The sequence below is a fragment of the Cyrtonyx montezumae genome, unplaced genomic scaffold, assembly GCF_038088225.1.
Source record: "Cyrtonyx montezumae isolate F1298 unplaced genomic scaffold, pur_monq_1.0 scaffold_13, whole genome shotgun sequence".
Taxonomy (NCBI): domain Eukaryota; kingdom Metazoa; phylum Chordata; class Aves; order Galliformes; family Odontophoridae; genus Cyrtonyx; species Cyrtonyx montezumae.
The window spans coordinates 5,284,303-5,305,858 of NW_027071859.1; the positions used below are offsets into that span (position 1 = coordinate 5,284,303).

At 53.2% G+C, this 21,556-nt stretch overlaps 2 protein-coding genes across 2 annotated transcripts in view; one reads left to right on the top strand and one right to left on the bottom strand.

The window, feature by feature from the left end:
* Positions 1 to 1,697: 1,697 nt before the first annotated feature.
* DNAJC27 (DnaJ heat shock protein family (Hsp40) member C27) lies at positions 1,698 to 8,254 on the bottom strand. Its single transcript, XM_065730480.1, has 7 exons — positions 8,026 to 8,254; positions 6,506 to 6,588; positions 5,950 to 6,019; positions 5,386 to 5,550; positions 4,837 to 4,959; positions 4,219 to 4,379; positions 1,698 to 2,643 (listed from the first exon to the last, which is right to left on the bottom strand). Exons 1-7 carry the CDS (start codon positions 8,110 to 8,112, stop codon positions 2,511 to 2,513), a joined length of 822 nt encoding a protein of 273 aa, XP_065586552.1. The 5' UTR covers positions 8,113 to 8,254; the 3' UTR covers positions 1,698 to 2,510.
* Positions 8,255 to 18,861: 10,607 nt separating this feature from the next.
* EFR3B (EFR3 homolog B) overlaps positions 18,862 to 21,556 on the top strand; it is a 32,552-nt gene continuing 29,857 nt past the window's right edge. The window contains exon 1 of the mRNA XM_065730497.1: positions 18,862 to 18,872. Within this exon, the coding sequence (XP_065586569.1) occupies positions 18,866 to 18,872 (7 nt within the window). The 5' untranslated portion in view covers positions 18,862 to 18,865. The remainder of the gene's footprint in view (positions 18,873 to 21,556) is intronic.

Consider the following 21,556-nt stretch of genomic DNA (forward strand, 5'->3'; position numbering starts at 1 on the left):
TTCATCCAGGCTGCCCAAACCCCCCCATGGGGGCTGATACCCCTCTGAAACCCCTCCAGAGAAGTTCCCTCTCCCCCGTGTTTCAGACTGCCCACTCCCTCTTGCAACCCTGATCTGGAAAACCGGCGGTGCTTCAGAGCTGATGGAGATACCCACACACCCTGAGCGGAGCCCTGGGCCACAGGATGTAACGGGAGACCGTCCTGGCTCTGCTGCCAGGAGAAGTAATTGCTTCTGTGTAATAATTAATACCAAAATGAGAGTGCTGAAGCCGCAGCTCTCTGGAGGCTTCTGGAGTGCTCGGGGTTATCCCTGTCCTGGAGTGTGAGCAAGCAGAGCTTAGGCTGCCCAGCCTAGTCCATGCCCTGGTCGGCACAGGACGGGGACACAAGCTCTGGCCAGCTGTCCCACGTATTGCCCACTGAGACACGGGGCGTGGGACAGGAGGGTAACAGAACTGGGAGCCCCACGTCGTCCTCAGCCCGGCTCCCACTCGTGCAGGGTTGATTCACAGCCTCCATCACGCTGAAGGGCAGCTCTTCACCACCAGCCTCTGCCAGACCCAGCTGGGGCGGGGAGGAATGAGTCAAAGGGCAATTAAACATTAACAGCAAGCAGCCACAGCAGGACAGCTCACAGGGCAGCCCAGAGCAGCAGCAGGCGGCCACGGGAGAGGCAAAAGGAGGGATGAGAGCTGGAGAGCCCCTGAGCAGCGGGAGCTGCTGAGATCTCACCCTCAAAGTGAAGAGTGCCATTTGGTGACAGGATTATTTACCCTCCTCGGTGGGAAAGAGATGCAGAGGAATAGGTCTGAAGCCACAATCAAGTGGTTTCCTCTGCTGGATGAGTGGGGTTTCCATGAGCTGTGCAGCTCCAGTCTCTGTCCTGCTCATGTCCCCCAGCTCAGCTCTTTGTACATATGGGAGTGGATACGTGCAGCTATTTAAACACTGACCCTTTATGACATCTCCCCTTGTTACAGCAAAGCTGGAGGGGCAGAAAGTGCTTCTCAGCAGGACAGCTTGTTTCCTCTTCCCAGAAACCTAGCACCAGAAACTAATGCAAGTGCAAAACGACGCTGGCCTTAAAGATCCGTAACGCTTGCTGCCGAGAAGAGGGGGACCTACTGCTGATTTATAGTTTGTAGGGGAAACACAGATCAGCTCAGCTGCCTTTAAGTGAAAAATAAATATCTATTGCACTGACCATTGGAAAAAACTTCTCAACAGGGACTTCTGGGGGTGAGGTATGGACACACACACACACACACTCGCTCACTCAGTGGCTTGTTTCACAGCTTAGTGCCTCGTCCTTCTCTGGGAAGCTCACCGAGCAGCAAGGTAATAAAACTGGCTCCTGACAAACTCACAGGATCCCAAGGGATCTCCCACTTGAGCCTGGCAGTCATCACGGCTCTGAGCTCCCCCAGAATCCCAACGGCCAGACCCAACCTTCTGCAAGCACTTCCTGGGGTTAGCAGCAGTGCTCCTCTTGAAACCAACAACAACATGCTAAGAAAGCAGCAGCTGTGACTCTGAGGAGCAACCCAGACCCACCTGCTGATCAGCGAGGCACAACCAAGCCTCTAACACAACCAGAAAGCAGGCTGACACGCTGCTGCTGCCAGAAAACAGGGTTGAGGAAGGACATGCCCCTTCACTGCTAACCTAAGCAGAGGGAGACACAGGCCCAAGGGAGTCTGGCACGTGTGAGTGGGGTGCTGGAGTTTTGGGGGTGCTGTGTTACATAGTTAGGCCTAACACATTCCCTTTAGGGGGATGTAACTCATGTGGGGACTTAGCTCCTCTCAAGCAGGCCTGCAGAGCCAGCTGCTGCTCTCAACAACACCTACGTGCAGCTCTGTGGGGTGGGTGAAGCTGGGGGGCCCCTGAGGTCAGCACCTTCCATCTGTCTGCTAATGGCCAGGGCCACCCACACCTGAGGGCAGACCCCCACCAGGAGCAAGGGCATTTCCTCAGAGCTTCTAAGTGCAGTGCAGATGGCTGGCAGAGGGCTGGGAAGGAGGGAGCATGTAGCTTGAGGGACTGCAGCTCTTGGGCCACATGCTGGACTCGAGGCTTGGCTGTGTCTCATCCCACCTTCAGCCTTTACATAACCTTTCATTCATTTCCATCCCACACAGCCTCACCAAACCGAACCTACCCTCACTGCAAGCACAAGCTGGAGCTGCACATCCAACCTCCTCCACGGCTGGTAGGCTGTGGGAGGTGTAAAACAGCTGGGAAAGTGGGCAACTCACTGCTTTCAGCACTCATGCCAACTTGAGGCCATAGATGCAGGGAAGGCTGGGGGTCCCTCTCCCCTCCTCAGCACTCTGCCCCACTCATTGCAATCACAATATAGTCCTGCTCCCATGGTCGGTGCTGGGAGTGTCTTTGTCCAAGCCAGTGGACCAATCTGAGGAAGAAGGAGGTGCTCGATGGCCGTGCAGCTGCCTGGGAACTAGCTGGGAGGAAGGGAAGGTTTCCAGCTCTCTGCAGCTCTGTTCCCTACTTGATGTTTTTGAGAAGTGCAGTTCGGGCGTTCACCACGGCTTTGAAGGCATCTTCACTGCCAGGAGCCACGCACTTATCAGGGTGGAGCAGCACAGCCAGCTTTCTGTAGGCTTTGTTCACTTCGTCTCTAGGAGATAACACAAGACAACAGTGAGGGGACCCAAGTGACAGACAACCATAGCCTTACCCCAGCAGTAGAGCACAGTAAGGTGAGGAGCTGCCCCTGCACTACACGCAGCTGTGCAGACACTTCTGAACCCTTCTCTTGCTGGCACCGAGCACTCCCAGGCTTTGGAAGTGAAGCTACAGACAAAGAGCTGAAGAAAAAGTGCCCATGGTACTTCTCAGCACGGCACAAAGCATTCGGTGAGACCTGGACAGGCTGGAGAGTTGGGTGGGGAGGGATCTGATGAGAGAGAGCCTGGTAGAGGGCTACGAAGATGATTGTAGAGGCCTTAGCATCTCCCTTATGAGGAAAGGCTGAGAGACTTGGAACTGTGCAGCCTGGAAAAGGATCTGATCAATGCTTATAAATACCTACAGGTGAGTGTGCAGTGCATGGGGCCAGGCTCTCTTCAGCGGTGCCCAGTGATGAGATTATGGGCAATGGGCACAAGCTGGAAGACCAACCTGAGAAAAAACTTTACTCCGAGGGTGACAGAGCACTGGCACAGGCTGCTCAGAGAGGTTGTGGAGTTTCCTTCTCTGGAAATATTGAAAACCCACCTGAATGTTTTCCTGTGTATCCTGCTCTAGAGAACCTGCTTTAGCAAAGGAGTTGGGCTCGATGATCTCCAGAGGCCCCTTCCAGACTCGATGATCCTGTTATTCTGCGGTCATGCAGGCACAAAAGCACCCACCACGCCAGACACGTGCCTGAGCCATGTGCCCTGGTGTGCTGAGTCTCTGGCACCACAAGCACAGAAAGCTGGGAGACAGCGTGGGGGCACACGCTCCCTGACTCAGCTCCACATCAAACCGCCTACACGCTCAGGGCGAAGGCACTGCACATCACGTCAGCCCTTTAAGCCTTGGTGTGTAGCCCCAGGCAGACACCTCGTCTCCTGCTGCAGGCTGTGGAGAGGGGGGGCACCCTGTGAGGGAGCTGAGTCCATCCGTGCCTGTGATCACAGCACAGCCTGCCCTGCAGAGCTGCTGATCTCTGCCTGTGGATGCAGAGGGCCTGGAAGAGTGATTGTGCTCAACAGCTGCGTTTCAGAGAGCTGACTGGAGAGTGCTGAATGATGTATGTTATCCAAAAATCCACGCCCCAGGCTCTCCACAAAGCATACACAGGGGCAGTTATTGAGGTTGAGAGAAAGGGAAGCAAGACAGAGCTCTGGGGGTTTGTTTTAGCTGCCTAAGTCACACAGCAGAACTGCAAGATTCAATATCCAACCTCTTACACGAGTATTAACCAATTCCACCTAAATAGAGATCTTTGAGGAGGGCAAGAGAAAAGCTTGTCTTGTGAGAGGTACAGTGGAAGAACTGTAATCACTTTTTGCAATGTGGACAGCAACCTTACAGCAGCCTAAAAGTTTCCCTCGATCCAGACAGAGCAAGAAAGGTAAAGCTGAAGCTGCTCCAAACACGACTGGCAAGTGAGTGACTACAAACTGCTGAGCCTGGAGACAGGACACAGAGCTGGAAGGGATGAAGGTGTCACATTCACCACTCCCCTCCTTACATTCAGCCTCACCTGGTGGCTCCAGGCTTGACTCCCAGCATGTCCCAGCTGTCCTTGCTGTTGCGGATCCTACGAATGGCATCTGCCTGCTCTTTAGTGAAGCCAACCCCCATGCTGGAGGGGGGACGCTTCCCACCGTTGTCACACAGGTCAATTATGGCAGAGTAGAAAGTCTACGGACACAGGAAAGAGTTGGCAGGAGGGAATGGCTCCTGAAGGCAGCAGCAGTGGCCTTCTGTCACCCTCACTGACTGATCCTCAAGCGTTAGGGGTGCATAACTGCTGGATGTCCACAGCTCCCCAGTGCATGGCTCTCCCTCTGCCTTTCAAGCTCCATGCTACACCTGAATCAGCAACAGGAGCATTTCTGCATCATGTTCCCAGCGCAGCCAGAAGGATCATCAGCTCTGAGCCATGCAGTGCTAGGGTCAACTTAGGGCTGAGAAGATCAATACTGACCCTGAAATAAACACCTCTAGCTTTCTTCAGATAGCACTTCATTGGGAAAAAAGAAACTCTGGGGCAGTGGGTCAATAAGGTTTGTGGGATCCAGAAGTTCACAGAATATTCTGCAGTCTGCCATCCTGGCTAAACAGTGTCTGTACCCTCACTGCCTTCTTTCCACGTTACCTGGAACATCTCATTGATTCCCTCTCCTGTTTGTGCTGATGTCTCAAAGTAAAGAAAGCCCCGGCTCTCTGCCCACAGCCGCCCCTCGCTTTCATCCACGCTGCGGTGCTTTGTGCAGTCAATCTAAAATGAGAGGAAAGGGAAAGGTCAGAGCCCAGCCAAGGTCTGCAGTGACTGCTGGAGGAGCACAGCTCCAAGAGTGATCATCTAATGATGATGTCTGGTTGGAGAAGCTGTTTATCTTGAAGGGATGGAGGCAGCGTGGACAGAAAGCACAGAAAACAGACATGAAAGGCCTCTGAGAATTAATTTAATTCAGAGCTAATGTAACCTCTGCTTGGTTTCTGGCTGATGAATGGTCACCATATTCCCAAAACCCTGCTGAAATGAGGCCTCCATTACTCTTCAAACACAGGCTCTTAGAAAGTCTTCCCTACAACCTAACAATATTTCCCTTCTGGAAGGAGCTCAATAGCTTGGCTCATGCTGGGAATACAATGAGCACTGAGTTACCTTGCAACACAAACATGCCCCCCTGTTGTGGCCTACCTTGTTTGCACAGACAACAAAGACAATGTTGTCCATGTTCCCATGGGGGCCCAGCTCCTGCTTCATCTCAGCCAGCCATGCATCCAGTGCATCAAAAGACTCCTTTAGCCCAACATCATAGACCAGGATGACTCCCTGCGTGTCCTTATAAAACTCATTCCTCACCTGCAGGAACAAGAAAAGCAGTGCCTATACCAGCAAAAGCTAGGCAAGTAATATCCTTACTGAAATAATCCCAGACCCTTACTGAAATAATCCCAGATCCATCAGCTCCTAACAGACCAAACTCTGCACAAAAGAGAAAAGAGAAACAAAGTCTCATATCTACTGCTGCAGAGACAGTAAGGTCTGCAAATTTACCTGGAGACCCATTTGTATGTGTGTGTTCCTGTGCAGAAGGCACAGTAATGATCCAGGGCCAGCCACATCATTCAGACACAAGGTGGACTGCGTGTCTAAGCCCCCCAGGGATGCTGAAAAAAGCTTGACAGGAGCTAAATGCTACAGAAATGAGCAGGTTGAGGGCAATTCTGTGGCATGGTGCCCACAGCTGGGATGGCTTACCTCATAGAAGAATGGGTGCCCTGCCATGTCAAAGATGTTCACTTTGATCTCTCGGTCTCTGACTTGTACTCTGAAAGGAGAGGTAAGAAATCATTCAGAAGGATCTACATCAACCCCTGTGCAAGCTGTGCCCCCACAGGAACACAGCCCCTCTCTGCCAGTCCTGTGCAGAGAGGGAGCTGAGTGATCGGGGCCAGATAAATCAATAATAAATTCTGATTCTGGGGCTTAATGGACAGAAAATTACCCACAGGGCTAGTCAGACAAGGAGGAAAACACTAGTTTCAAACGTAACGTGGCAGTGGGGCTCTATGTTACCAGGGGTACCTGAAATGCAGATTATCTGACTGCTGTGGAAACTACACATGGCCCTGCTCTGTGCTGCACAGCAAGCCTGACTCAAGGCAGAGTAGTCACTCAGAAGCAGTGGGACAGAGGACAGCACTGATGTCATCCCTTTGTCTGCAGCTGCAGCTGCAGACACCTCACTCTGCCCTGCAGCATCTGTGACCACACAGCTCACCTCAATGTCCCAGCCCCCTGTGAAGTTACTTACTTTGTGACGCCGTAGTCGATACCAATGGTTGCAAGGTATTTGGGAACGAATCTCTTCTCACAATAGCGCTTTATAATGCAGCTCTGGGAGAAAGAAAAAGGGAATTCCACCAGGAAGAGACCACACTGTGGGACTGGGGTTCACGTTAATACTGAATTCACTGACAGCCTTCAGCATACTGCTCTGTCTGTCCTGCATCCCTAAATCAACTAATTAGTTCCAAATGATGGCATCATTATTCACCAAGAGTAGCTTTCTTTATGCAAAAGGAAGAAGAAAACAGGATCCCACCCCTGAGTGTTTGTTATTCCTTAGCTGTCTGGAAAAGAAAGCTCAGAGCCCAAGCCCTGTGAGGAACTAGAAACTGCTCTGAGTGACTGAGGCAATAGTGACAGGACAAGAAGGAATAGTTTTAAACTAAAAGAGGGGAGATTTTGACTGGATCTCAGGAGGAATTTGTTTGTTCTGAGGCTGATGAGGCACTGGCATAGGCTGCCCAGAGAAGCCACAGATGCCTCATCCCTGGTAGTTCCCAAAGCCAGGCTGGATGGGGCTTTGGGCAGCCTGGGCTGGTGGCTGACACTCGGTCCACAGCAGGGGTTGAAAGTGTGTGGGCTCCAAGGTCCCTTCCAACCCAAGTCAGTCTGATTCCATGACACATGGAGGAAAAAAGCAGTAGCTACAGTAACCTCTTATCCTGGTAAGAGGCTGCGGAGCCACGCAAGGCCATATTCATTACTATGCAGACTCCAAATTGTAAAGCTTATGTGCCTGGAGACAGAAGCATTGCAAAACTGATTTATTACCCTGTGTAAAACATCAAGACTGTACGAGCTGTGCGTTCAAGGGCCTCGGGGCTTCAGTCCCCCAAAAGCCAACAAAGAACATCGCAAGCCATATTCTCAGGCTGCCAGAAAGTGCATTTAGGGTCACACTATACCCCTCTATCCCCCATTCTGCCCCCGACTCGGTGAAAGGCCTCATTCTGCAGAGCAGCCAGGCCATTCACCGCAGCAAGAGGGCGAGGAGCTCCTGACAGAAGCTGAGAGCGGTGGGATCACCTCAGAGCAGCCGGGTACCTTCCAGGAAGGCACTGAGCGAGGGCTCCCCTCACTGGAACTCCAACACGGGACTCTCTGAAGGAAGCAGAGATTCCGGGGCAGCTAGTTTCTGGCGGCCCTCTGACGATCCCACACAGAGGGAAGGGCTCAGCTTCTGCCAGGAAAGGCCGTGAGAAGCTGAGAGCCACGAGCGTGAGAGCTGTGTGAGAGCGGACCCCAAGCGCCGCCATGACAGCCGCCGGGAGCCGCCAGCCAATAAAAACCTAGCACAGGCCGTAGTCCCGCCCTCCAGCTATCAATCACGCAGCCCGTGGAGAACCGCGCGGAAAGACTCGCTTCTGATTGGCTCCCGCGGTACACAACAGCCACTAATACCCGCCTCCCTGGTCAGCAGGGAGTCCCTCCGATTGGACAGCTCGCCTGCCGCTCATCGCTCGACCACCAATCACGTCCCCTCACCTTCCCCACCTCCGCGTTGCCCATGGAGATGACTTTGATCCGTAGCGACTTTCGCGCCTCCTTCCGCTTCTGTGCGTTCGCCTCCATGGCGGCGGGCTCGGCCTAGTTGAGGCAATGGAGGGAGGGAAGAAGGGAAGGAGGGAAGAATGGAGGGAGGGAGGGAGCCCGGCGGGCCCGGGGCCGCCTCACCGCCCTTCGCCGCCACCGAGCCCCTGCCGTTCTCTCGACACTTCCGTTTCTCCTCCCCCCCCCTCCCCGACGACATCTCGCGAGATGTCGGGACTTCTTCGCGGCGCTGCCCCGAAACAATGGGCGTTGCTGCCCCTAGGGGGCGGCCGTGAGCTGCGGGGTTGTGGGGGCAGTGTCTGCCAGCCTCAATGATGCTATGGTGAACAGCTCACAGAGCAACGCACAGTCCCGAGGGATGGATGGAGCTGGTTGCTATGAATGCAAGTGCAACGTGCTGCCACAGGGGACGACACAACAGCCCCATGGCACACGTGGTCACAGCCCACAGGACTGAGCTGAGGGGTTTATCCCTGTGCTAGCCTGGAGCAGGGCCATCCCTAGGGGCCGTCGTTGTAAAGAACATTGAATTGCTCGTTCTAGGTCTGGAAGCGTCCTCCTGAGATGGAAAACTTTGGAGTCTTGTGTTGAAGACAAGGTCGCGGTAAGTAGGGGCATGTGGTGATGCTGTAGTCACCCCCTCACCAAGTTTGGATGACACCTGTTAGACAGAGGGACTTGTGTGGTGCATTCCCCTTGGGAGATTGTGCATAAGAAGCTGCTGGGGTCTTTGGGGACTCCCTTCCTGGGATAGGGGTCACAGCCACTTCTTGGAGAAGAGACCCTCAGGCAGGGAATGCATGATCTGATCATCTCTTAGCTCTCCAAAGTCTTCATTGAACAGATGAACACCTATCCCTGTCCCCTCAGTGCCACCCTCAGGAAGCAGAGGGGACCCAGAAAGGTTCCCTTGGCTGAGATGCCCTGTGATTGTGTGATCACCCCTCCCACATCCTGCTGGGAGCACGGCTGGTGAGAAGTCATATCTGGAACAAGGGGTGGCAAAGCATTTTCCTGGGAACAAAAGGTAGAGAAAGTGATTTTATCTTACAAACCTTAGAACAGGGGACTGCACGTGCTCCCACCCCCCTCCTCACAAACATGGGGTTTTGGAGATCACTGATGTGTCCATGGACTAAGGATACTGCATGTTGAGTCCTCACTGCCTCTCACTGCTTCCTTCTGGCTGGCTCCAAGAAACTGCTTTTTGACAGATCCGTTATGGGCAGTTTGGGATCTTCTGCCTCATTATCTGGTCTCATAAATCTTTGCCAAAAGAGTCCTGCTGTTATCCATCTTTGGGTGTTTTATGCCTCCAGCTCTGTTCTTCATCTTTGTTGTCACCTTATCTTTAGGTTTGTTCTTTGTTATCTTCAGTCTGTTCTTCATCTCCCTGCTGTCTGGCCGTATGATTAAACCAGGCACACTGTGCTCCGTGGCACTGTAAGCTGATCTTTTTAACTCTTTCTCCATTGGTCCTGCACATCCAGGCACAGCCTGTCATTTTTGGTCTTATGGATGTTAACGTTACTTAGAAGTCTTCTGATCTGGCAGTCCAGCCCTTCCTCCTCGAGACAGAAGCCAGGAGATCTCTGGGCACTTTCTCCTTTCCCGAGCCACGAGGGATCCTACCTGCAGCTTTCTTTAAGTTTTTCAGCTGGGCAGAGAGCGTCCTTTAGTCTGTTTGGAACAGAGGAGAAAGAAAGGTGTCTTTTTCTCCTTGTTTTGGTATGATATATGAACTCTTCTATAGGGTTTTCTCTGGGCTGGGAGGGACAGGACATCTCTGCCTGGACTGAAGGTAGAGGGAGATATTTCAGCAGCATGTCAACATCTTCCTTTGGTTTGGGCAGTGTAAGGATTTAGGCAGCTCTGATGTCTTATTCAAGATACAGTAACAAGCATCAGATCGAGAGCTTTAGGGATAAGCAATTTATCTCTAAATAATGGTGCAGTAATAAATACAGATCAGTAATGCAATTATCCAGGTCATAATGATGGTAAATCCAGTAATTCACTAATACTGGGCTAGGCTTAGTATCTGGGCATGCAAAGACTTACTGGCCCTGGCTATCAAGCAGGCAGGAAGTAGGGCATGGCTTCTCCTCCAGAGAAGCAACTTTGGCCATCCTAAGTAAGAATATAAAATTTGGTGAGTGAATTAAGTAAGAAATGGCTCAAAATCAGAATAACAACTGTGGGATGAAGTTGGATGTTGAATGTTTCTGTACTGGTGGGGTACCACCGATTAAGGGGATTCCCACCCGCTCTGCTTGAGTATTTTAGAGCTTTTTTGCATGGTCTCTGTGCTGTCATGGTGAGGAGATATTCATGTTTGTTTTCCCTCCTTCCTCACCTGTTTCAATAGTCAGTGCAAGGCTGCTTGTTTCCAAAACTGTTAGAGATTGGAGTTGGGGTGATGCTGTGAGAGGGGTATAGTTAGCTGACAGTACTCAGGGAAGCAATAACTGGGGCTGCAGTGTTAAAATAATCACCAGGTGACTCGTGGGTTAGATGACAGGCATGATGCTGCATAAGCCCAGCGATGCAGTGGGGTGGATTTGTTCCATAGCAGTGTTTTGTGTAGTCAATATGCAGGCAGCAGCTGGGTCTGCATTTCTCAGAAGCACAGAATTGCATTTGCATTGTGAGCGAAGTGACAGCCAACACTGTGGGTTCATCCTGGATACGCTGCTTACCGGTGCTACTTCAGCACGTTTTAAGGACCCAAAGTGCCTGTGATTTTCAGAGTTGTGCAGGAGTCTGCTTTGGTTATGGTGAGAGATGAAATCAAGGATGAGTTGGAAAGGGCAGCTGAGAGGTTTCCTGTCTTCAACCAGGGAAACCAGGGGATGTTTGCAGCCTGGTAGGCTGAAGCTCCCCACACACAGTGGGACATTGCTGTGCAGGTTGGATCAACACCAGGATGAGCTGCTTGGTGAGTCCTAGCTTGGTGTGTGTGAGCCTGCTTGCTGCCAAGGGTGTAGCCAACATTTCAGGCTGCTAGAAACTGGATATTATTTTGCCTTTGTGGCTGAGTTGGCCACTGTCAACCAGCTGCATTTGATGGCTTGGAGCAGATTCAGCTGAAATGACTCCCTGAAAGCGTGCAGGGAGCTGCTTTGCTGTACTGCAGTGGCTGTGGAGATGGGGCAGGGTCCCATTGGCCAGAGCTAGCCCCAGATTAGCCCAGAGCATCAGGGAGAGGTGGCTCAGGCTCAGGTGACCTGTTGTCTTGCCTGCAGCATCTTCTAGAGCTGTGGCATCCTGAGCTGCCACCCTGAAAACACCAGTACTCCCAGCAGAGATACCCACTGGGGTCCCCCATGCAGCTGGAGGGAGGGCATCAGCTGGCTTTTTGGCAGAGGTCCTCCTCCGTCTGCTGCTGAGGGCAGCCTCAGTTGCTCTTCCTGGCACCATGACAGCATCCTTATCCTTCCTGCACCACACATGTGCACGGAATTGATCCTCGTGCCAGAAGTGCCACGGAGACATATGGATGGAGTGTTGGGCTCGAGAACAACCAGGGCATGGGAACAGCCCGTCCCTGGGTGTTGTGCAAACAGTGTGGTGAGTGATGGCAGCAGAGCAGGCGTGGGGGGGTGAGAGCTGATGCGAATCCTAGCACAGGAGCTAGCTGGACTCATTGAGAGAGCTTTAAACTAGCTGTGATGGGGGAAGGGGATAAAACAGGGCTCACCAGTAAAGAGCCTAAGGAGGCTGTGCTGGAGAAAGGGGTGAGGCAGATATCTCAGCTGAAGTGCATCTATACCAATGCACGCAGCATGGGCAATAAACAAGAAGAGCTTGAAGCCATTGTGAGGCAGGCTAACTATGACCTTGTGGCTATTACAGAAACATGGTGGGACCTCTCCCATGACTGGAATACTGGGATTGATGGCTACAAGCTCTTCAGAAGGGATAGACAGGGAAGAAAGGGTGGTGGCATAGCTCTCTATATCAAAGAGTGTTTTGATGTTGAAGAGCTTGAGGTTGGAAATGATAAAGTAGAGTCCCTATGGATAAGGATCAAGGGGATGGTCTTTAGGAGTGACATCGTGGTGGGGGTCTGTTATAGACCACCTAGTCAGGATGAAGAAATAGATGAGGTGTTCTATAAACAACTCGTAGATGTTGCACGATGGCCAGCACTCGTTCTCATGGGGGACTTCAACTTCCCTGACATATGCTGGAAATATAATACTGCACAGAGGAAGCAGTCCATGAGATTTCTAGAATGTGTGGATGATTGCTTCCTGACACAGCTGGTGCAAGAGCCTACCGGGGAGATGCCTTGCTAGACCTACATTTCACTAACAGGGAAGGACTAGTAGGAGATATGAAGGTTGGAGACTGTCTTGGCCAGAGTGACCATGAAATGGTGGAGTTTGCTATTCTGGGTGACGTCAAGAGGGTGACTAGCAAAACTATTACCTTGGACTTCTGGAGGGCAGACTTTGACCTGTTCAGGACGCTTGTTGCAAGGGTCCCTTGGGACTTGCTCCTGAGGGATAAAGGGGTCCAGGAAGCCTGGATGCTCCTCAAGATGGAAATCTTAAAGATTGGAGGCTTGCCGATGTGACTCCCATCTACAAGAAAGGCCGTAAAGAAGACCTGGGGAACTACAGGCCTGTCAGCCTGACCTCGGTATCAGGGAAAGTTATGGAGCAGATGATCTTGAGGGAGATCACACGACACGTGCATGGCAACAAGGGGATCAGACCCAGCCAGCACGGGTTCACCAGGGGCAGGTCGTGCTTGTCCAACCTCATCTCCTTCTATGACTGGGTGACCAGACAGGTAGATGAGGGAAAGGCTGTTGATGTAGTCTACCTGGACTTCAGCAAGGCCTTCGACACGGTCTCCCACAGTATTCTCCTAAGGAAACTGGCAGCCCGTGGTGTGGACAGGTTCACTCTTCTCTGGGTGGAGAACTGGCTGGAGGGCCGTGCCCAGAGGGTAGTGGTTAATGGAGTTAAGTCCAGCTGGCGTCCTGTTACGAGTGGTGTCCCCCAAGGGTCAGTTTTGGGGCCCATCTTGTTTAATATCTTTATTGATGACCTAGATGAGGGAATTGAGTGTACCCTCAGTAAGTTTGCAGATGACACCAAGTTGGGAGGATGTGTCAAACTGCCTGAGGGTAGGGAGGCCCTGCAGAGGGATTTGGATAGGCTGAACAGCTGGGCTGAGCTCAATGGGATGAGGTTCAATAAAACCAAGTGCCGGGTCCTGCACTTTGGCCACAATAACCCCATGCAATGCTATAGGCTTGGGGCAGAATGGCTTGAAGAATGTAGAGAGGAAAAGGACCTGGGGGTGTTGGTTGATGCTCGGCTTAACATGAGCCGGCAGTGTGCCCAGGTGGCCAAGAAGGCCAACAGCATCCTGGCCTGGATTAGAAATAGTGTAGCCAGCAGGAGCAGGGAGGTGATCATCCCCCTGTACTCAGCTCTGGTACGGCCGCACCTTGAGTACTGTGTTCAGTTTTGGGCCCCTCACTACAAGAAGGACATTGAGGCCCTGGAGCGTGTTCAGAGAAGGGCAACAAAACTGGTGAGGGGCCTGGAGCACAAGTCTTATGAGGAGCGGCTGGGGGAGCTGGGATTGTTTAGTCTGGAGAAGAGGAGGCTCAGAGGAGACCTTATTGCACTCTACCACTTCCTGAAGGGGGGTTGTGGTGAGGAGGGGGTAGGCCTCTTCTCCCTGATAAGTAATGACAGGACGAGAGGGAATGGCCACAAGTTGCGCCAGGGAAGATTTAGATTAGACCTCAGGAAGCATTTCTTTTCTGAAAGAGTGGTCAGGCACTGGAATGGCCTGCCTAGGGAGGTGGTTGAGGCACCATCCCTAGCGCTGTTCAAGAAGCGTTTAGATGAGGTGCTAAAGGACTTAATTTAGTAGTTGGGTAGAGATAGTGATAGGAGGATGGTTGGACTAGATGATCTTATAGGTCCTTTCCAACCTTATGAACTTATGAACTTATGAACTTAAGAAGGACATTGAGGCCCTGGAGCGTGTTCAGAGAAGGGCAACAAAACTGGTGAGGGGTCTGGAGCACAAGTCTTATGAGGAGCGGCTGGGGGAGCTGGGATTGTTTAGTCTGGAGAAGAGGAGGCTCAGAGGAGACCTTATTGCACTCTACCACTTCCTGAAGGGGGGTTGTGGTGAGGAGGGGGTGGGCCTCTTCTCCCTGATAAATCTTGACAGGACGAGAGGGAATGGACACAAGTTGCGCCGGGGAAGATTTAGATTAGACCTGAGGAAACCTTTTTTTTTTGAAAGAGTGGTCAGGCACTGGAATGGCCTGCCTAGGGAGGTGGGTGAGGCACCGTCCCTAGCGCTGTTCAAGAAGCGTTTAGATGAGGTGCTAAGGGATTTGATTTAGTAGTTGGGTAGGGATAGTGATAGGAGGATGGTTGGACTACATGATCTTGTAGGTCCTTTCCAACCTTATGAACCTATGAAAGCCACCTGTCCCAAGAGTATCCTGGACCTCGAACAATCTGTCATCTCCTCTTGCCTTACAGCTGGTGGAAAGGAAAAAGGCTGCTGGGCACTGGGGCAGTGATTGTGCCACGTGGAGAGATGTGCTTGGATCCCTCTGGGCAAAGCTGGAGTGTGCTGGGATCGCAGTCGTGGCAATAGCAGGTAGGGGTTGACGGTGGCGGTGCTTGTGATGGGGAGGGTTTGGCTCTTCTCTGCCCTTGTTTTGCACCATAAATGAGGAGGAGTAATGTGCTGGAGGCAGCCTGGACTTCACCCAGGCTTTGGGTAAGGTTGCTCATATCCATCTTTACCCTAAGGGCAGAAGTTCTGCAGGGCTTTTCCAGTGGTGACGAATTTGGGGGTTGGCACCAGCCAGCCCTGTGTGTATAGGGCAGAGCTGAGGGGACCTCAGGACTTATGATAGTGATGGGGATTGGGTCGGGCTGCTACCAGGTCCCTGAAGTGAGGAGCACAGCCCCTTCCCAGCCAGGAAGGCCTCAAAGGAGAGATGTGCAGTATTTTGGTTCTTCCTTATCCCCTGGGCCTCCCTGGATTCAGCTTTGGCTGGGATTTGGAGCACAGGAGCTGGTTGGTGCCCACTTCTTCCACTGTTAAGACAGACTATTGGAGGCAGTGACTGTCCTGGGGACAGGACAGGCTCAGAGGTGGCACACTCAGCAGTGACAGGTGCTAGCCAGGGAATGCGATCTCAAAAGGGCTGCAGAAAATAGGATAGGGTGAGTGATGTGTTGTGCTTGTTCCCCGTAGCACTGGCTCAGTGACCCCCATGTTCCTTTGCAGCAAGCCTATGGCCTCGTAATAAACTGTGATCGAACGAAAGGTTTCTAGGATGCAGAGATTCTCCTAGTCAGGTTCAGGCTCTGTCCTCATATCATGTTTTTCTCCAAGACTTTTGATTTACTCTGGGCTGACCAGAGACGCTCAAGAACCCCTTGGTGTGACAGCCACCATGTCCCCTGTGAAAGCCCCCCAGTCCCCAGGGCGGCGTGTGCAGCTCCTCCGCCACCCAGGGAATCAGCAACACAGATTAACTCTCAAAATGTTTTAATTAAAACATAATTTCCCTGCGAGTAGGATGATGAGGCACCAGCTATTGCCTAATTAGTGAGCTTGGAGGCTTTGCTGTGTGGGAAGAGACTCAGCGAGGGCTTAGGGAGGGGGAAATGTGTGGCTGCCTCCTGGCAGCACCTCCCTGGTCCTCTGGCCCTCCTCGGCCAGGTACTGTCACCTCGAGCCTTGCCTCAGCCCCAGGCCTTGCCTGGGGCAGCATCTTTATGGCTCACTCGTGCTTGTGACAAGCTTTGACACGAGGGTTCGGGCTCTGTAGGTGGATCAGTCTTGCCAATGTGTGGGATTTCACTCTGTGGATGTGGGGTGGCCGTAGGAAGTGTGTGGGGACTCTGATGTTGAACTTAGCAGCGGGGAAGAGAGACTGAATGGGTCTGTATGGGTGGGATAAAGGCACAGCACCGGCTTTTCTCCTTCGCTGTGCCACACTGTGCTGTGTCGCATCCATGGATTGGGAAAACCAGGACCCCACGTTCCCATTTTGGGGTGCTGGATGGGAGTCGTGGGATTTGGGAGATGAGAGCTGTGGGTGCATGCTCTGCACAGGGGACAAAGCACGGGGGCTGACTGCTGCTCATGTCCAAGAGCTGTGCCCAGGCACTCATGTCCATGGCCCACATAGGGCCACCTGCAGCAATGTGGGGACCCTCCTGCGAGTGCTCCCTGCCTCAGTTTCCCTGTTGGCAGCAGGAATCGCTGCACTGCTTCAGTGCTGCTACGGGCGTGGGGCGGGATGCGGGCGCTGCGTTGTGGACGGAGGGGGCACAATGGGACGAGGGCGGCTCGAGGCCGAGTCTCCCGGTATCGTGCAGACTCCGTGCCGAGCCGTGCCGTGCCGGGGGCGGGCACTGCGGCCGTGCCTGCGGGAGGAGCCCCTTTAACGGTGCCGCCCCCCAGTGCCGCCCCCGGCCAGCAGAGCCGGGCCGAGCTCCGCCGCTTTCAGCCGCGCCGAGCCGAGCCGGGCTGAGCCACGCTGGGTCAGCGGCCATGTACGGTGAGTTCCCCCCGAGCCCGGCCGGGCTGGGGCTGTGCGTGGACCCCCCGGATTACCGGGGGCTTTGGGTTCACCCTTCCTCCCCTCCCCCCCCCCCTCCCCTCCCCACCGGGATTGGGCTGTGTGTCCCCAGGGCCCGATCAGCGTTGGGGAGGGGATATCTGGGCCCTAAGTACGTCTTTGCACCCCCTGTTTATTACGGGGTGTGCCCTTTTTAGCATTTGTGTGAGGCTTTGGTCCTGCATCGAGCTGGGCATCTCCTGGTTGCTGGAGATGTATCCTACTTGGATGGATGCACCTCGGTCTTGTATAGGGCTATGCACCCCCGGATTTACTGGGGGGGCATCCCTTCTTTGGGATGGGGGGGTCACTCCATTTTGGAAAGAGCTGTGCACGCTCCCCTTTACTGTGGCTTGAGCCTTATCTGGGAGACTGTGGTCTTTTTATGGGTCAGCACACCTCTCAGGTTAGTGGGGATTGATCAGTGTTTGGTTTTGGGGGGACCTCGGTCCTATACAGAACTGCGCATCTCCCCAGTTATTGGGGGTGTCCCCTCTTTGGGGCTAGGGGGAGACTTTGGTCTTGTACTTGGCTATGCATCCCCCAGGTTGCTAGGAGGCGACCTCTCTTTGGGGTTGAGACACACATCATAATCCCTTAAAGAGCTGTGCACCCCCTTTTGTCACTGAGGGATTTTCCTGTTCCTGGAGGGGTAGAATTGGAATCTGTTAACCTCTCCCTTCCTCATTAGTTGTCCTGCCAGCCCAGGCTCTGGGGTCACCTGCTTCCCAGCACAGAGAGGATCTTGCTTCTTTATGGGGTGAATGACCCCCGCATTGCTGGGGAAGTACCCAGTCCTTCCTTGGGGTAGGGAAGTCTGGGGTGCTCTGTAGGGCTCTTCAGCTCCTAGGAAGGGTCACATGTTCCTGCCCCAGATAAGGAGAGGTCTTGGTCCTATATATGATCATCCTGCATAGTACTGGGGTCCTGACATAGTGCAGACCTCAGTCCTACATAAGCCCACGCACCCTGGGGTGCTTGTAGCTTGATGTCCCTGATATTGTCACTCTTCTCACCCTGCAGCATGGCACAGATGCATGGTGTCCTGCATCCCACGCTGGGGCGATACTGGGTGTAATGGGGAGCAGCTGGCAGAGCAGCTGGCCAACCCCCCCCCCCCCCTCCCAGGGCTGCGCTAAGCTTCTGGGAGCTTTTGGGAAGGGCTTGGGGGGGGGGGGGGGGTGGCCGAGTGGCAGCCGCCTCTTAAATCCTTGCTCCCTGCTGCCTGAGCATCCTTTTCGGGCAATCAGCGCAGGGTGAGTGCTGCAGACAGAGGTAGGAACCCCTTCCCTGTGTCCCCTGCTCATTGGGGTTGATGCTGGCTGAGTGTCATCTCTGCAAGGAGCTGCTGCGGTGCCAGGGGTGAGTGCTTGATGATTTGAGGCAGGAGGGAGGTGGGTGGGCAGGGTGCTGCCCCACTGCATAACGGGGTGCTTGATCTGGGGTGCACACGCTGTGGGGAGATGCTGAGATGTTGCACTCATCTTCTGCAGGGAAAGGAGCAGAGCCTGGGGGTGTGGGAGATTTCAGCTTAGTGGGGCCAGGGGAAGGGAGGCCTGGGGTGGGATGCCTGGTTTTCTTTCTTTTCCTCTCCTCTTTGTCACTCTTCTGACTCCTCTGTGGCCTCCGTTGAGTCATTCAGGTTCCCAGCTGGTATTTTTCCACCAGCAAAACAAGAGGGTTGCTTCCCTTCTCTCCTCACTGATGGCAGCTCGCAGTGGTATTTATGTGCCCCAGGGATGCAGCCCCGGGCAAAACCCATCTGCCTGCCAAAGGATGGCTGCAGTGCTTGAGATGGGAGCTGCGGTCCCCAGGAGCCCTGACAGTCCCATGTTGTGACACAGCTGAGGGCTGTGACATTCTCTGGCTGTCCCTTGGACTCCACAGGGAAGTGGCCCCGTGCAGCAGCCCGCACCACAGCTCGGTGCCCTCAGGTTGCACCTTTGCTAACATCTCGGGGAAGCCCTCGCTCCAAAATAGCCGGCGTTTCCTTCCAGGATGTGTGCAGAGTGAGGAAGGGCAGAGTGTCCCTGTGGGGACCTGAATGTGAATCTGAGGACAAACGCCAGGCTGGTCCCTTCCCCAGCAGCGGCTTGTGGCCTTGGAAAGCATCCAGAAGCTGGAAAGCTCTGTGGGATACTTCGGATGAAAGGTGCATTAGGAATGCACAGGATTATTGGTATCTTTTTAATCTCTCTTTTAACTGTCTCTCGGCCTGTGGGAAGGATTAGATGGGTAACTGGGGATAGTTTTTCCACTGCAGGCACAATGAAGCAATGCAGGACAATTGCTCCGTTACAGGGGAATCTGTAGGCAACCCTGAGAGGTGTCTGGAGGGACAGCACTGGGAGCACATGTCACCCTCTTCCCTGCACGTTCCCTCTGATCCCGCAGTGCTGGCACCCCGTGCAGAGCTAGCATCTGTGTGCACAAGCTGCTGCGGAACCATGCCTGCTTTCTGCCCACTTGGGTTTCCTTTCACAGCCACCAGTGAAAATGGGAGAGCCAAACTTCAATCCCCTCTGTGCCATACTTGGACTTGGTGGCCGATGTCGTGCTAGCTGAGAATGCAGATTTGTGAGCCAGACTGTCTCTGGTGGGAGCTCGCTGTCCTGAGCCAGGCTTGGGGATTAGCTTTTCCTTGGGGTATCGTAGAGTGCAGGAGCTGGAGTGCTGCTGGTGGGCTTTGACAGGCAAACTAACCTGGCTGCCCTGTGCTCAGGGGCTGTCCAATGGCCATGACTGCATGGGAAGCTCAGGACTCTGTATGCTGAGCATTGCATCTCCAAGAGACAGGGGTTTAATTCAGAAGTGTGCAAAAGGCAGAGCAAGCCCGAAGCCCTTCCTTCATCAACAGGGTTGTGGATGCAGGGTGTAGAATGAGAGTGGGAAACAACAGAGCTGCGGAGATGGGTTGGAGTTAACATTTCCATGGGTGGTTCCCAGCAGGGCTTGGCCATTCCCTGCTATATTTGGCAGCTGTGGAGCCAGAACATGCACACAGCGTGTTGGTGCAGCCCTGTGACCCGTATCCAGACTGGCCCTGCAGCCTCTTGCTGTGGTGTGTTTCTGCCACGCTCCCTCTCAGTGCGTTCTGGTCTCCAGCACGAGCTGTCTCCTCCCACACTGGTGGAGCTGGAAATAGAGAAGGTTCCCTTTTTTCAGCAGCAGCCAGAGCAGGGGAAATGAAGCTTTTTGGCTGCCCTGGGAGGAGGCGTTGCCGGAGGTGGGCACCAGTGAGGTCCCTGTGAGCTGCCTGGGGCTGCCAGCGTGCTACTGAGTCACAGCCAGCAGCCGTGCCATCGGATGGGGTTTGTGCTAAATGAATAGTGCTCAGTGGGACTGGATGGCTCAGCAGGGGAACGTGAAATGCAATTGAGCTATATATATTTTTTTACTATATATTTTTTTTAATTTCCCTATGCTTTTTAACTAAATGATCTGCAAATTAATTCAGAAAAGGGGATGTCTGTGGTGCCGGCAGTGCTAGGGGCTTTCCCAAGCCACCCAGCCTCGCTCTTGTGTTTGTGCTAAGCTGTGGTTGAGGCCTGTGCTTTGCTTCTGAATGGCAATGCCACATCCCATCCAGCAGAGTTTGACACCTGCAGTGAAGGGGAGGACTCCTCTGCCTAAGAGGGGATAGTTCCAGGCCCAGAGCTGGCACTGCTGACATTGAAGCTCATCATGCCTGGCAGCTTAAGGGCTCTCTTAATCAGTTGCGCAATCAGTAATTGCACAAGCAAATGCACTTCCAGGGATGCTGAGCTCTTTGCAGCATGGCACAGGTTGCTCCATCTCCATGGAGGCTGCAAACAACCCAGAAAGGACAGGGAGAAAACATGGCCAGGTCTGCTTGATCGCAATTCTCTCTCTGGAAACGAAGGTGTTTGGTTCTGTTTTCTGCCAAAACCTAAAACTAGTTGTGGGCTTTGAGCATATCTTGAGAAAGTAGGGAGCCACAGCAACAAGGGTAGGCAGTGCCTCACTAAAATCCTTGCTGTGTTGTTGTTTTTGTTGTTGTTGTTAAACATGCAAAATATATATACTTTTTTCTTTTCTTTAAAAAGCTTTCAGACTTGCAACCCTTCCAGAGTCCTTGGCCATTCTGTTGCCTGTGGCTCACAAAAATGAACCTGGCTTTTAATTCAGCAGTTCTCAGAGGTCACTGAGGGCTGCCTCTGTCAGCACTTCCCTGCATATGGGGCCTGGACTAAAAACGCTGCGTCCCCGCAGACGTCTCGCATTGAGGAGCCGTGCTGCTCTCTGAGGCCAGAGTTTGAGTGAGATTTCCTGCTATTTAAGCTCTTTCCTCCCCCATGCATTGTATAATGAAACCAGCCACCCATTAATGCGCTTAACTCCCCTTCTCCTCCCCTCGAAGCCGGGCTGCCCTCATGCCAGCTTCCCAGCACGGAGATCTGCCCTTAATGTGGTTTCCCCTGCGTGCAGAAGGGTTGGTGCGGTCTAAATGCCTGAGCCTAATCACTGCTGTGAAATATTAATTAATCTGTCTGCCGCTGAAGCTTCGTGCTCGTGCTGCAGTGTTGGACTGGCAGGCTCAGCTGGGCAGTGAAGTGTGAATAATGGATGGGCAAATCCATCACTGGTGTAAGCTGGCAGTGGGGCTGATTTATGTCCCGTCGCTCACCATGGAGTTGTTAAAGCTGCTTTTGATGCCTGAATACCTCGATAAGGCTGTTTGCTGCTGACTTTCTGAGATCCAACAGGTGCAGCAGTGGCTTTGGGCGCTCTGGGACAGGACCCTGTGAGTCCTGAGTGCGTTCCCACTCTGTCTCTCATCCTTTGGAAGTCAGGTGATTGAAGGCAGCACGTTTG

Coding starts and splice junctions, on each gene's coding strand:
- DNAJC27 (XM_065730480.1), bottom strand. CDS start 8,112: ATGGAGGCGAACGCACAGAAGCGGAAGGAGGCGCGAAAGTCGCTACGG. Junction 5,551..5,949: donor GGCACCCATTCTTCTATGAG/GTAAGCCATCCC, acceptor TTGTTCCTGCAG/GTGAGGAATGAGTTTTATAA. Junction 4,960..5,385: donor TTGTTGTCTGTGCAAACAAG/GTAGGCCACAAC, acceptor CTCTCATTTTAG/ATTGACTGCACAAAGCACCG.